General features: G+C 44.2%; 1 protein-coding gene across 11 annotated transcripts in view; it reads right to left on the bottom strand.

Moving 5' to 3' along the window:
* cast (calpastatin) overlaps positions 1-5,736 on the bottom strand; it is a 43,700-nt gene extending 37,964 nt beyond the window's left edge. For 2 of the 11 annotated variants that reach the window (XM_062553472.1, XM_062553473.1), the window contains exons 1-2: positions 4,926-5,119; positions 4,165-4,242 (exon numbers count right to left, since the gene is read on the bottom strand). In XM_062553472.1, coding sequence (XP_062409456.1) covers positions 4,165-4,242; positions 4,926-4,955 — 108 coding nt within the window. In that variant the 5' untranslated portion in view covers positions 4,956-5,119. Of the gene's footprint in view, positions 1-4,164; positions 4,243-4,925; positions 5,122-5,226; positions 5,296-5,664 lie in introns of those variants that run through there. The other 9 variants (XM_062553471.1, XM_062553482.1, XM_062553477.1 and 6 more) reach the window with 8 other exon arrangements.
* Positions 5,737-14,095: the final 8,359 nt, after the last annotated feature.

The raw sequence follows: 14,095 nt of genomic DNA, 5'->3' as shown, positions 1-14,095 counted from the left end.
GATATTTTGAGAAAAGAAACACTGTCACTACCTACAGTATGAAAACTGCATCTCTCTCTCTCTCTCTATTCAAAGTTCAATTCCAAGTTGTTTTATTAGTATGACTGTACATACAGTGTTGCCAAAACAAATATATTAGTGTTGCCAAGGCAAATACTCTATACTGATATAACATCAGCACTCATGTTGTAATATACTGATAGCTCTCTGTATCTTTCAGGAATCAGAAACCCCTAACCCTTTCACAAAATAAATAACTGTTACACACATACAGTACATACACACACACACACACACACACACACACACACACACACACACACACACACACCTGTTTTCTCACACACCTATGGAAGAGCACACATGACGTGAAACATTCACAATGACCTAATGACCTAGCACACACAGGCTTCCACAACACTGGGTTCATTTCTCCGGCCAGTCGTCTAAAAACGCACCACATTTGTCTATCCATCCATCATCCTTCCTGATTACCGAGGTGCTTGTATTGCTTTGATGAATGGAGCATTTCCACACTAAGCGGATGGATGAGGGCCTTGACAACAGAGAAGAGGAGTACCGTAATTCCACTCACAGCCACTCCAGACCTTCCCAACAAACTCTCTCTTTGTTCCAGGATCGAACAAAGGCTGCATTTACAGTGGACGCACACAGACACACATTTATCATTGCTGTTGAGAATTAGTGTTGTTTCTAAGGTTACAGCTAGTATTGTGTGTGTGTGTGTGTGTGTGTGTACGTGTGTGTGCTGGCTTGTATGTACATGTGTGTGTGTGTGCGTTGCTTCTGTTTTGAACCCCCATATTGAGGTGAGCAAGGATGAAACATGTGCTCTCATGTGACACGTTCCGATTCCATTTGTTGACGTCAAAACATCAAAACTAACTGCTCAACCACAAACACACACACACGCACACACAGAGAGAGAGAGAGAGAGAGAGAGAGAGAGAGAGAGAGAGGAGGAAACATAGTATGCGTGATGTATCTGTATATGAGATTATTTGCGTAAGCATACACGTCTTCAAGTCTCTCTGTGGCTGTCAGAGTATGTGTGAGTGTGTGTCAACCGTTCACATGATTACTATTGAGAAAGATCTCTCAAGCAACCTGCAATCTGATATTAGGTGACGCTGGCAGGGAAACATATTTGGAGCTGGTTACTCCGAAAACAAACACGTGAGATCGGATGCACAGAAGTCATCGACGGACGATGAGAAAGACAGATGGCACGAAGAGAAATGCATTAGGGCAACAATCAAACAACATCAGGGTAAAACTTCACCAAAGCTGAACGTTGTTTAGATGTTTATGACTTTAGACGTTTAATACTGCCGGCAACAAGGCCCTGCTGCACACAGACGTGAAAGAGAGGGGTGCTATTGACTCTGAAGCAGAGTGACACACAACGATGACACAACTCTACTGAGAACACACAGTTCCATTCCAATGCGACTGGATATTAGTTCCAATAAGCCACACATACATACAGACAGATGGTACTTGTAGCCGGAAGCCATAGCAGAGATAGCAACAAAATGTTATTAGATGTTCACATGTATATTCCTATTGCTAACTATTTTTTTACCAACGAGCCCAAGCATCAATTGGGCCTGGGCCTATCCCATAATAAGACAGACACTGCCATTCCATCTCTATCTCACACACATGCGCACACATTGAAACACATAAAGACAGACTCTACTTTGACAAGAGACCACAAGGTATGTGTCCACACAAAGCCATAGCCATCCGCCCGCCCCACACCAGCACATCAAACACATAAATGACAGCATGGCACCAGTTTAAACACCCCCGGCTGGAAGATCTTCTCATGCCTCTGCAATAACATGCACACTCTCGTGCTGACTAATAGTTCCTATTGTTCCGTGGGCCCGTCTTTATCTTTTCATCTCGCTGTCTTACAGCCGGCCGCCCAGCCACCCTGAGACACACCTGAGAGAGCGGCTGGAGGCTGGAAGCTAACCCAGCTTGTTTAACCAGCTGCTACTTCTTAAGAAATAGTACTAGTGTGTGTGTGTGTGTGTGTGTGTGTGTGTGGGCGGGTGGGGACCTCCCAATGATGTACTGTATGCGCAACATACAGTGGTGATAAATCTATGTGTAAGGGAATGAAATGAAGGAATTCTCTCCATAGATATGGTGTGCTATTTGGTGCATGCATATATGTGTGTGTGTGTGTGTGTGTGTGTGCGTTCATGTATGTTCAAAAGAGTGTATGAACGTCACTGTGTCTATGTGTGTCGGTGTAACTGAACTCGTGGCAAAGCTATTTCTGGGCTCATCCTTCATCTACACCTCTCTCTCACGGACAGCAACACAAAACCTGGGCAGCAAGCTTCACCATATACATACTATGTACATACACACACACACACACACACACACACACACACACACACACACACCCTAACACACACTCATTATATACAGACACATAGTCACATCCTACTGCAGTATGCCATAAACCCTTATGGACACTGGGCTGTCTCAAATATCAAGGCCATGTTACAGTAATCCAGCCCACAGTCACAGACCCGGGACGGGAGATCCAGCCATCTCATGCATGCTGTATATCAGGCAGGTCTTTGACTCCTTACTAGAGGGTACATTTACATTCCAAAGCAAATTTGCCTTCTGAAACCAGCACACGTTTCCTGGTTCAGTGGCACCAGTGGAGTAAATAAGGAAGACAGATGAATGGACAAACTGACAGGTGAATGGCTTGCTGGTGCACTTACAGTAAGTGCATGTCAGCTAGTAGTGGCAGTAGGGTGGGTAGCTCAATGCACTTTAACTTTATTACTGGAACTGATAACAGCTGCTGGCAATCCTGTATGTACAACGTTTGAACAACAGAGGGCAGTAAAAGCCTAAAAGAGACTTGAGTGCTTGAAGCCATACAACATATTTTCTCTCCTTGTTGATGAAAGTTATTCATGTCATTATTAGTTAATGACATCCGTCTGATCCATCCATCATCCGTCAAGTCATGTCATGTTAAGTAGGGTTCAGACCAAAGCGTCCCGACGAGACGAGCCACGACGTTCTAAAACCTTGCGACTGCGACTCAACATGTTTAATGCTCTGCGACGGCTTGCAACTGCTTGCAACTACGTGCAACTTCTAATTCACACCGCTGCAACTCAGTCTCGTCGCGTCGGGAATCTTTGGTGTGAATTGGGCTTTAGTGTCACGCAGTTAAATATGCATAAAGAAGTTTGCGGGCAAAAAAATGCTTAGAACAGCAAAAGCAAAGTGCTAATAATGGTCAGTCAAGTGCATTACATTCTACAAATCTGCTTTATACTCTCTTTCTCTCTCTGTATATCACTTTAATTCATTATCTCTGTATAGTACTGAAAAATCAGATGGCACTGCCCCAGATCCAAAGAATGTGGGTGTGTTGGATGTTGCATGTGGAGTTGTAGACAGGGTAAGGGAGGTACAGATTAGGATGGCAATGAGGAGGCTCTCCTCCTATCCCATGGTTTCCCAAAATCACTTTCTATTCCAGAAGATGTACATGGTGTACAGTACATGGTGTACATGTGCATGATGGGCATGGTGAACATCAGAGTAATGGTTCTTCTTGGTGACATTTTGATGACATGATTGACATGATCATTCACAAATGATCAGCCGTAATGGGACAACTATTCAGCAAACCCTAAACCCAAAGCCTAACTGCCAGTAAGTTAGACCTTCCTGTGAGAGCTACTGTTGAAATAAACCTCGTTCATCATGATAATAACCCTATCCCAAAAAAACATTGTATACGCATTGTGGCCACAGACCGTTTCTGCCTACTATTTCATAACATTAAAATGGAGTTGACCTATCTGAGTACTTTGGAAGTAGCTGTTATATTCTGCAGGTAGTCTTCACACATATCTGCTATATCATGTGAATGAACAAGATACCCCTTACTCCCACCTCTCTCTCTCTCTCTCTCTCTCTCTCTCTCTCTACACCACTCTCTCTTGACAAAGTCACAATCAGCATAGGTCTTTCAGTACAGTCATACACACAACTTCTTAGCCACCTGTACCTCACAGAGCAAGACCCCCCCCCCACACACACACACACACACCAAAACAACAACAACAACAAAAACACCCTTACCTGAGAACCAGAGGCTGTTTTGTGTGAGGTGTGACTTGTAGTCTGACGATCAGCTCCTGGGAGCGATCCCTCACCTTTCTAAAGATCACACACACATACATAAGACATTTAGCGGACCTATTTACAGACACAACAACCTCTATATCCCACTCAGCACACACACACACACACACACACACACACACACACACACACACACACACACACACACACACACACACACACACACACACACACACACACACAGATAGTGTAAGCACGCAGCTAAATAGGTTGGATACAGCATACAGTACACACTCCACATTAGCGCACGCACGCACGCACACACAATAGGAGATTACTAAGAACACATGTTCTACATTCAGTGTAGTTATCGAGCCAGTGTAAAACGACTTCTCTTCCACTGAAATAAAAAGGTGTGATACCTTTTGCACATATTACTATCCAGCAATATTATCTCCACTGATAAAGGATTACTCAACAGTTAATCGCATATTAAACTTCTGTGGAAGTACAGAAATGCAACCACACCCCTGCTGCCTAGCACAAAGTTGTTCTAGGCACTATCCACGTTTTTAAGTGGATAAATCAAACTCCCAAAAATGTGAACTTGAATAACTCGATGAAGTTGTGTAACTTGCTGTTGAGTACACTACTGTTTAATTCAAAACGAACTTGCCAAGACACACACCCCTCTCAATACGACAGAATTCGCCCCGCGGTTACCGACAAAGCCCAATGAAATCCGTACGTATACTCACGAGCATCATCCAATATGCGGCGTACGCCATGGGGAAGACGGAAGGGTTTCTAGCACTGGGGGAGAAAACTCTGAAAACTGGCTCAAAAGTGACTCGCCTTTTAGCTGATAATAACGCCCCCTCTCCTGTTCTACTCAACCTCCCTAACGTTCCGGGTGTAAGTGCCACTCCTGTGCGTATGCCGTGAGAACAAGAATGGTAATTGCTACAGATGAAGCGGTTCATAAAACTGTTCCTAAATGGCACTGACTTATGTCTTCCTCGGATTAGAGTAGTGAGGAAATAATGGCGTGGTTCTTACTTTCACTGGGAAACTGCGCGCAGTTTCTTTTGGGGTGTTCCCATGGTGTTCCATGGGAGATGCGCGTTACGCAATTTGCCAAGTACTCTGCATTTTTTGAGTTCTTTCATGCCGTGCCCATCCCGGATTAATGACTAAGACAACATCGCCACAGAGTGTGGAGAGCTGCAAGAGTAGTAATAAACAATGGCGCTGTAAGATTAGGCTACATATCAGCGTGCAAAAAGTTCCACACCCCCTGTGGCTTGAAGGAGCATCCCATAATGTCATCCAACAGTAAGACTTTTTTCAGCGCAACCAATTAATCAGTTTGTCAACTCGTCTGCCACCCAGTTATGTTCTAATTGCAGAGGAAAAAATAAACAGTCCCAGGCATAATGCATATTTCTTCCATGCAGTCTGCCCATTTATGACTAAAATAGCTGCAAAGGCACTCACCCCACGGGGCTTCTTGCGTCCATGACCCCTCTTCCTGTGCGGCATGGTTGACGTGCAGTAAGAGACGGAGCTATTGTGTGCGAGTGCGAAAAGCGCTACAGAACCGAGAGGCGCAGGCTCTGATGGGTACAGTCACGCACAGGAGAAACTGCTGCTCCTCCCGCCCAGAATCTTGAGTCATCGGCCCGGGCCTGTAAGAGACGCTGGCAAAGGGGGAGGGTGCCGTGGCACTGTGTCAACAGGGTCTGCGCTTTTGTTCCGCGGAAGCTGTGAACCAGGTCTTGATTGATGCAGCAAGCTGTTCAAACCGCTCTATTACGCAATGATTAGCAAACATGGATTTGTATAGAGGATGTGATAGGTATGGAACTGTTCGACCGCGTCGATCATTAAATCAGTACTATGCGGGCACGCACACGCACACACGCTCTCTCTCTTCCTGCCTCTGTGTGTGTGTGTGTGTGTGTGTGTGTGTGTGTGTGTGTGTGTGTGTGTGTGTGTGTGTGTGTGTGTGTGCGCGCGCGTGCGTGCGTGTATGCATGTATGTATGTACAGTATGTTTCTTAATTGCATTGTATGAGCAGGATGTTATCAGCGTCTGGAGTGCGCTGCGCACCATGCTGGGATGGAGAAGTTGGATTTCCCTCCATGTCTTATCTGATACATACCAGCTTCCTTTTCAGCTGATCCAAGACAGATAGGAAAGGTGTTTGTGTTTGTGTGCCATTGTTCTTTTACTCATTTCCACTTTTTATGCATGCTGTATTCAGTGCACACCTCATCTATTATCACATGCTGTACGCAACACGATTTGTATCAAACGCTAGCCTGATTACCATTGACTTTCAAAGCCTGAAGGCGTTACGTTACTGGGAGGGCGTGCCAGGCTAATCAAACGCACCAACTGCAACCAAAGACCTGCTTGTGTTTACATACTGTACAATGGATCCATCATGTCCCTCATGGCACAAGCAGGTGCAAACATGCATGAGTGTCCTGCAGTTATGGGTTTAACTTTCCCCTTGTCAATGTCTGAGTTGATAGTATAGGTGATTATCATAAATGTGAAGTACACGTAGATTTTGTTGCACCTACAGCACATCACATCACGACCATGAGCGACGCATGAGCAATTTTATTATGACTGCATTATACCTCAGCCACTCCGGCATTTTGGCATATTTCCTTTGCAATGGTTCCTCCTAGTGGTCATTTTGAAAATTACGAATGATTGTCCAAATGAATTGTGTTAGAGCAACTGTTTATGAAAGGAAATATAATTGTTTGGGACTCAAATATATTTTCATAGCTTAGAGACAAAAATCGATATTTAAAGAGACCTGAATTAGACTGAAAATGAGGAGGTAGCTTCAGGTACTTGGTTCTGCGATAATCTCGTTGCATTGACTGCTGTTTGAGATAAACTTGTATTAAACATGTATTTTACTGAGCCAATTTTCCCTGTTCTACCGATGCATATATCTGTTGATTATGCAATCAAACAAACAGTGCACTTGTGATGGCCTTGGATGTGATGTATTTCTTTGTGTCAGTAGATGGCAGTGTTTCATGAATTGTTGCTACAGTATTACCTGTTGCAGTAGTAGTCTCTCAATGACCTTAAAACACATGATGCAAATCTTAAACTACGGTAGCCTATACCATTTGGAACATAGATTTGGTCCAAGGCAATCGTATGTCATTTACCATTATCAGTTTTTTTTAAACTAGGGATCAAGAAGGTCGCTTGTGTTGTCCTTCATTCTTTATCTATGTCTTTTGAAGAAGCATGACAGGTGGAACATAAAAGATTAGAGCTTGGCACAGCTGAAAACAAACATGATGATAATGATGTGTCTGTTTCAGGTATGCTGTAGAGAAAGAGAGAGATGCATGAGAAAGTGATAGCTACATGTGCCATCCTGAACCGCTATCTCACCCTGCTCCCCCCGCCCCCCCATTTTCTCTACCTCCTCTCCTCCCTCCACCCCCTCCTTTCTTTCTCTCTCTCTCTCTCAGGTCCAGAGCAGCTCTTGTGGTGCCTGTGGCTGGGAGGTGAGATGCTGAGATTACATTCAGGGTGAGAAAGCTCTGCAGTGCGTGAAGCCAGATAACATTTACACCCACAATGAGCGACCAGGCTGTGAGTGTGGAAGTTAATGACTCCCACCCTACACAGCCATCCACACCGCCACCAAGTAGAGAGATAACTACTGAGGGAGCACAAGGGAGGGACCAAATAAGATCCTCTGCAACCTTTTCCATTAAACAGACATTCAGCTCAAGGAACGATACCGGCGCAACACAGACGTTTTTGAGGCTTAATTATTTAATGCAATGGTGCACAGCGAAAAGACGTTTCGATGTTTATTACGTCTTCGTCAGAGTCAGATTCAAAAACGTCTGTGTTGCTCTGGAATCCCTCCTCAGTTTGATCAGCTTGTCCCCTGCCGTGGATGCACCAGTTGTTTGCAGAAGCGCATAGGAGCTACTGTACTGTACTGTACTGTACAGACATTCAACTCAAACTTAATTCTTCTTCTGCCAGGGTTTTCTGGCAGACATTTCACAAGCACCTAGACGAGTTCTGACTCATCGCCTATATGCCATAGGCTATAGGCCCTATGGGTTCATCATCCCCCTAACCCTCTATATTGCACTCTGATGGGACTGAAGTAAGACTGACGTACATTACACTCTCAGCCATTTCACATGTTAAATTCACTGCACTTTCCTCTCTTCACTCTGTGAACTTGATATTGTATTTTATTACATTTGGTATATTCATTTGATTGAGTTGAACCAATCTAACATGATGGCATTCTTAGATTTACTTTGCAATGTGAGGGACTTACTTGGAAGAGCTGAACATATTGAGTTCAGTGCCAATATCAGAGAAAATATGCACTCTCTGGAGTCCAGCAATACAAAGACATAATCACCTTTAAATCCTTAGTGAATGGTGTTTTGGAAAGTGGAAACAGGGAGACAGAGCACATGTGCCCACAGAGGAATACATCACTGAGGAGAAGGGAGAAAGGGACAAGGTGTGTGTTTTGCAACAAGCTATCATTTCTCTACATCTTTTGTTGGCCTTGTAGATTACAGAGATTAATCTCTTTAAAGGGTCCTGATTGGATTAGTAAAACAAGAGAGTAGACTGAGGGGAGTCACACAAAACACATTCATGTCTTTTATTTTGCTTTATTGAGCCACAAAGAAACACAATATGATCAAATAAGTTGAAAGAAAGACATGAAAAAGTAAATTGTGCCCAAATAAAAGATACCCTCTGGCTGGTTCTCAGAGTGCGTTTCAGTTACATGTGAAATAACTTTAAAACTATAAAAGTGCTTGGCCATTTCATGCATATGATTGCTAGGATAGCAGTACATCAGTCTGGCACTGGACAGACAAGAAATGCTTCTTCTGATCATGATGTTAGACCAGTCTGCCAGTCAAATCAAGTCTACTGCTGGAGATGTGCATGAATACAGTATGTGATCAGAGGTAGGAGCACTATAGCCTCTCCTCTGTATGTACATTAGTGGTGACTGAGCCTTTTGTGTTGCTATGCCACTCCAGTATGAAACAATCTACTCCTTGTATGCACTGCCCCCCCCCCCCCCCCCCCCCCATGTTCAAAAAGCACCTGTTCACTGAGGCCTCCTTGTGTTAGGTGACTTTGGCTATTTATACAAAACTAAGTTACCATTATTGTTGTTATTTATATCCAAAAAAAAGCAGGAAACATGTCCGCCTTTCCGTGACGTATCTCAACATGTGATTTACAAGTTTCCATCCATCTCTCTCTCTCTTACACCCAGTCTTCCTCTCTCTGTCACCATCTCTCTCTGTCTCTGACACCATCTCTCTCTCTCTCTGTCACCATCTCTCTCTGTCTCTGTCACCATCTCTCTCTCTATCTCCCTCAATCTCAGTCTGTCCCTTCCTGTCTTCTCATTTCTCCCTGTCTCTTTTGTGTGGCGGACGTAAAGGTCAGTGTTGACGTGTGTTTGAGGGTGCCAGGAGTTCACAGATGTTGCCGATGCGCTCAGTTCAAGCAATTAGCGTGGGAGGTGTGGGGGGGTGAAGAATTGGATGCTGATGCTGGAGTTCAGATACGTGTGACCTTCTGTCACACAACAACAGCTACCTGCTGAGAGACGTCATGACCACGACAGCACAGGCAAGCATACTCAGACATATTCTCTCAATGGACGTGACAGAAAACCACCACAATTCATAAAAATATCTCTGTGGCTGACATCGGACAGTTTGGAGAAGTCTTGTATCTGTATCTGTATTTATCAGATGAACGTTACTTTTTGTTGCAAGATACAGTATGTGTGTGTGTGTGTGTGTGTGTGTGTGTGTGTGGGCATTCACCAGGACTGTGTTGCGTGTCTCTAAGGTGGAGTGTAGCTGACAGACCACTCGATACTGAAAGCCATCACCTTAATGTGAACGAACAGCCAATTGACTCCCACACAAACCACAGTACTGACAGGAGAGAGAGGATAGAAGAAAGGATACGTCACAATTTGCCTTCTCTCTTCACTCAATTACACACACACACACACACACACACACACACACACACACACACACACACACACACACACACACACACACACACACACTCACACTCACACTCACACAGAGAGAGAGAGAGAGAGAGAGAGAGATTGAGAGACAGAGAAAGAGATTTCAGGTCTGACAAGATCAAGTCTTTATTACAAACCCAGGTTCTGAAGGAAACATTTGAGAGATAAAGGTAACTGCACCTACTCACAACAGACACAGTTCCTTTGGTAGTTAATACACTAGCAAGACCTTCCCCCAGGCATTCATTCTCTAGTCTACCAGATAGCCGTATCCACAGTAGAAGTCAATGAGTAATATTTCCACTACCACCACTACTACTGCAAGCAGCGCATAATGGATCTGGGGTTTTTTTTCTGTCTTTGTCTCCTGTCCCCTTGAGATCTGAGTGTGACTGTAGCACCACAGAGGAATTCAATAGCTCCACATGTAAACAAACCTTGTGTGTCTTTTCTTTGTCTTATAAGAAGACCGGACCAAAGTCAATGCGCATGAGTGTGTTAGTGTGTTTGTGTGTGTGTGTGTGTGTGTGTGTGAGAGAGAGAGAGAGAGAGAGAGAGAGAGAGAGAGAAAGTGTGTGTGTGTGTGTGTGTGTGTGTGCGTGCGTGCATACATGTGTGTCAGGTTACAGTAGAAGAACATGTCAGGTTCTCTCAAACACTCTAGATTAGATTATAATCACCCATGCATGTTTATTTAAGCAGGGAACATCACAGGAATATTTGTCTGCCTGCCATGGCTACCATGGCGATCTCTCCTTGTTTACATTTTTCACACCACACAGACGCCGTTGCCCATGGACAGAGCAGGAGGGAGGAAAACAGATCAATCCATCTACTGATCAATAGATTGAGCACAGTAAGCTCTTATTCCCTCTTCCTTTTGTTCTGTCAAACTTGTAACTTCACTGTAAACCTCTTAAGTCCTTTGCGGTTTATCAGTGTTGCTGCTCTGAGCCAGCACCAGTGCTCACAGAGACACTGCGATCAGCTGAATTTCACAAGATGCTCGTGTCACTGATAAGGCCACGCGTGATAGGAAGGGGAGAGAGCAAAGGGGTTGCTATGACGACCACGCATCCCTGACAAATTGGTTTAAAGGCGAGAAGAGAGGATGAGAGAGATGGAGAGACGAAACAGAAGAGGTAGACACACAGACGGAGAGAGAGAGAGAGAGAGAGAGAAGAAGGAAAAAGAGAGAGTCAGAGGGGGACATGGCGGTTCAGGGTGACTCAAAGGCTTCATTTGAATCCATCTCAGCTTTTTTCACTCCTCCGCTCCAGTCCTGTAACACCATCTCTAATCCTCTCAGATCTATCTTCTGCCCTCTCCCGCAAAATTGTCTTTTCATTCTGGTCTGTTTCTTTCTTTCATCTGTTGTGATCTTCAAACAGACAAACAAGCGTACTGATTTCCTGACCTGCGTCAAACCTCCGCGGCATTTGTTATCCTTTCATTAAGAGCTGTGATGTTTGCGAATGTGCTCAAATAACATGACATATTTGCGCATGTAAAGAGGCTATGTTATAAAACCCTATCTGTGACGTGGAGAGTACCACTGTGGCCCTCATAGTGCAGAATGTATTTACCCTGTGATAGGATGACAACATATTTTGCGTGTGTGTGTTTGTGTGTGTGTGTGTGTGGGGGGGGGGGGGGGGGGGGGTTTGGGGTATTATTTGATGGTCTGTTCTTGTGTGTCTGTTGTTGTTTTCAGTGATGATGATGTTGATGTGTGTGTGTGACAAATGAGGAGTGCAGATTTAAACAAAGACCCTGATGCCATCCACACAAGCCGTCAGCGCCCACAGAAATTAATTTCCTGCCCCGTGGCTTATCGCAGGCATTCTTTTATTCTCTAAGCACTTCGTTAACCCTCAGCAATAGGTCAAAAATAGGTTGAAAGCGTCAGAAAAGATAAACCCCACCTCCCCACCCCCCACCCCATCCCTTGGCCCTTCATGTTCTGCAGGCAAGCACTTCTGACGAGCTCAACAACCTTCAACAGGTGTTGTTTTTCTGCCTGGATCGAGGTGGACCGGTTGTCCAGGGGGCTCTCGGCTGGTCCACCACCTGCTGCTCGCGCCCTGGCCCTCCATTAGGCCCTGCGTCCATTACAGTGACACTAAAGTCCACTGGTGTCATTTAACAGCCCATTACACTCGCTCGCCATGCTGCTGCTGCTGCGTTTGGGTAAGAGGAAAGCACAGAGCAGAGGCGATAGGATCTGATGAGGTTTTTCCGATGTGTGTGTGTTTGCGTGTGTGTGTGTGTGTGTGTGTGTGTGTGTGTGTGTGTGTGTGTGTGTGTGTGTGTGTGTGTGTTGATGCAATCACTCTGCCAGCTCTGTAAATAGCCAGCTCACTTTTCCCCTGGCAGCAAGGGAGGTGACTTGACTGTGTAAGTGGGCACATATCCCTATCTCTCTGTCCTTAGACCAAACCTTATAGCACATTTGACACTAAAACTATACTGCTGTTGTGCTTCAGATCATTTGAAAGACTTTATTTAGCTGGCATACAGCATTTCTGTAGGCTATTTTTATGTATTGAAATGTAAATTAAACCATTTTAACAATATTTATGGTCTAGATGGTTACTGGAACCTGTTCCATCCAGCTATTCATCTCACCACCGTTTCCCCCTCTCACTAAATGTAGAGTCAATGGACTGCCGAGCAAACAGGCTAAACAAGACCACAGAAGGATGCTATTTATCCCACTTTGCTGCCTGAGACTGTACACATACACACACACACACACACACACACACACAAACAATAGTCAAGCAAACAGACGCTTTGTTGAGGCCATTGATAAGCTGACAAAATAGCCCCCTGATGGCAGCAGGCCAAACGTGCGTTGCTGTTCAAGAACAAGTCACCGTGAGGAGACAAGGGCATGGAGATTAGAAAGAGATATCAGCCCAGGCATCGAGTACTGCTCGCCTGATCTCTTCCTTCCTCTGCCCTTCTCTCTTAATCCCCCCATTCAACCTCGAACAGTTTCTTCGCAAATTTAAAGTCAATGACGACATGAATCACCTCCTCCCTTTTTGTTCCTTTTTTTACATGTCTGTTAGCTATGTAAATGACACGCGTAAATGCAAACAGGTGTTGCTAGGTAGTGGATCATTACGTGTGACCCCTGCCGCGAACCTATTTGCTCAGGGGTTTGATACTGTGGGACCGCTTTGCCACTCTCCTCGTCTCTCCGTCATATCCTCTCTATTTTTCCTGCACTCTCGGCAGTCTCTTCTTTGCTGACGGCTTCTGTAAACGTCACACATGCTGCTTCACTGCAGTGAAAACTGGATCCAGTGAGTCAACATGAATGTTAGTGTTGTATCAAAGATTTTTTTTTTCAACCGTCTCTGGTTGTATGTTTTGAAATGAACATGTAGACCCATGAATACAGGCAGAAGATTTAAGCTAATAAATACTTAATCATATAGTCTGAGAACTGTATCAGTAATAGGCTATATCAAACATATGAAAATCATGAAGATTTAGCCCGTTAGAACTGGGTTACGTGATTTATGTGACAGGTTTTAGAAATATCTCTGCACGAGGGTTATTTTTTTTTATTTTATTTTTTTTTCAGACAATAAGCAATGGCGAAAATATCGACACTGCATGACACCAAACACGGACCTATCTATTGACGTTAAAATTAATTGAAAAGAAAAAGCGAAGAGGTTATAAAAAACAGAAAAAAAAGAAAAAAAAACAGTGCGACAACAAGCGAAGCGAATATTGCCTGATATTTGTCAAAACAGATGCTACCTGATCAGGCTAAATGTCTATGTTCCTTTAAAACAGCAAAAATA

This window comes from Sardina pilchardus, chromosome 14 (genome assembly GCF_963854185.1).
Source record: "Sardina pilchardus chromosome 14, fSarPil1.1, whole genome shotgun sequence".
Classification (NCBI taxonomy): Eukaryota; Metazoa; Chordata; class Actinopteri; order Clupeiformes; family Clupeidae; genus Sardina; species Sardina pilchardus.
The sequence above is the reverse complement of the archived record's forward strand: the minus strand, read 5'-3'. Positions and strand labels throughout refer to the sequence as shown.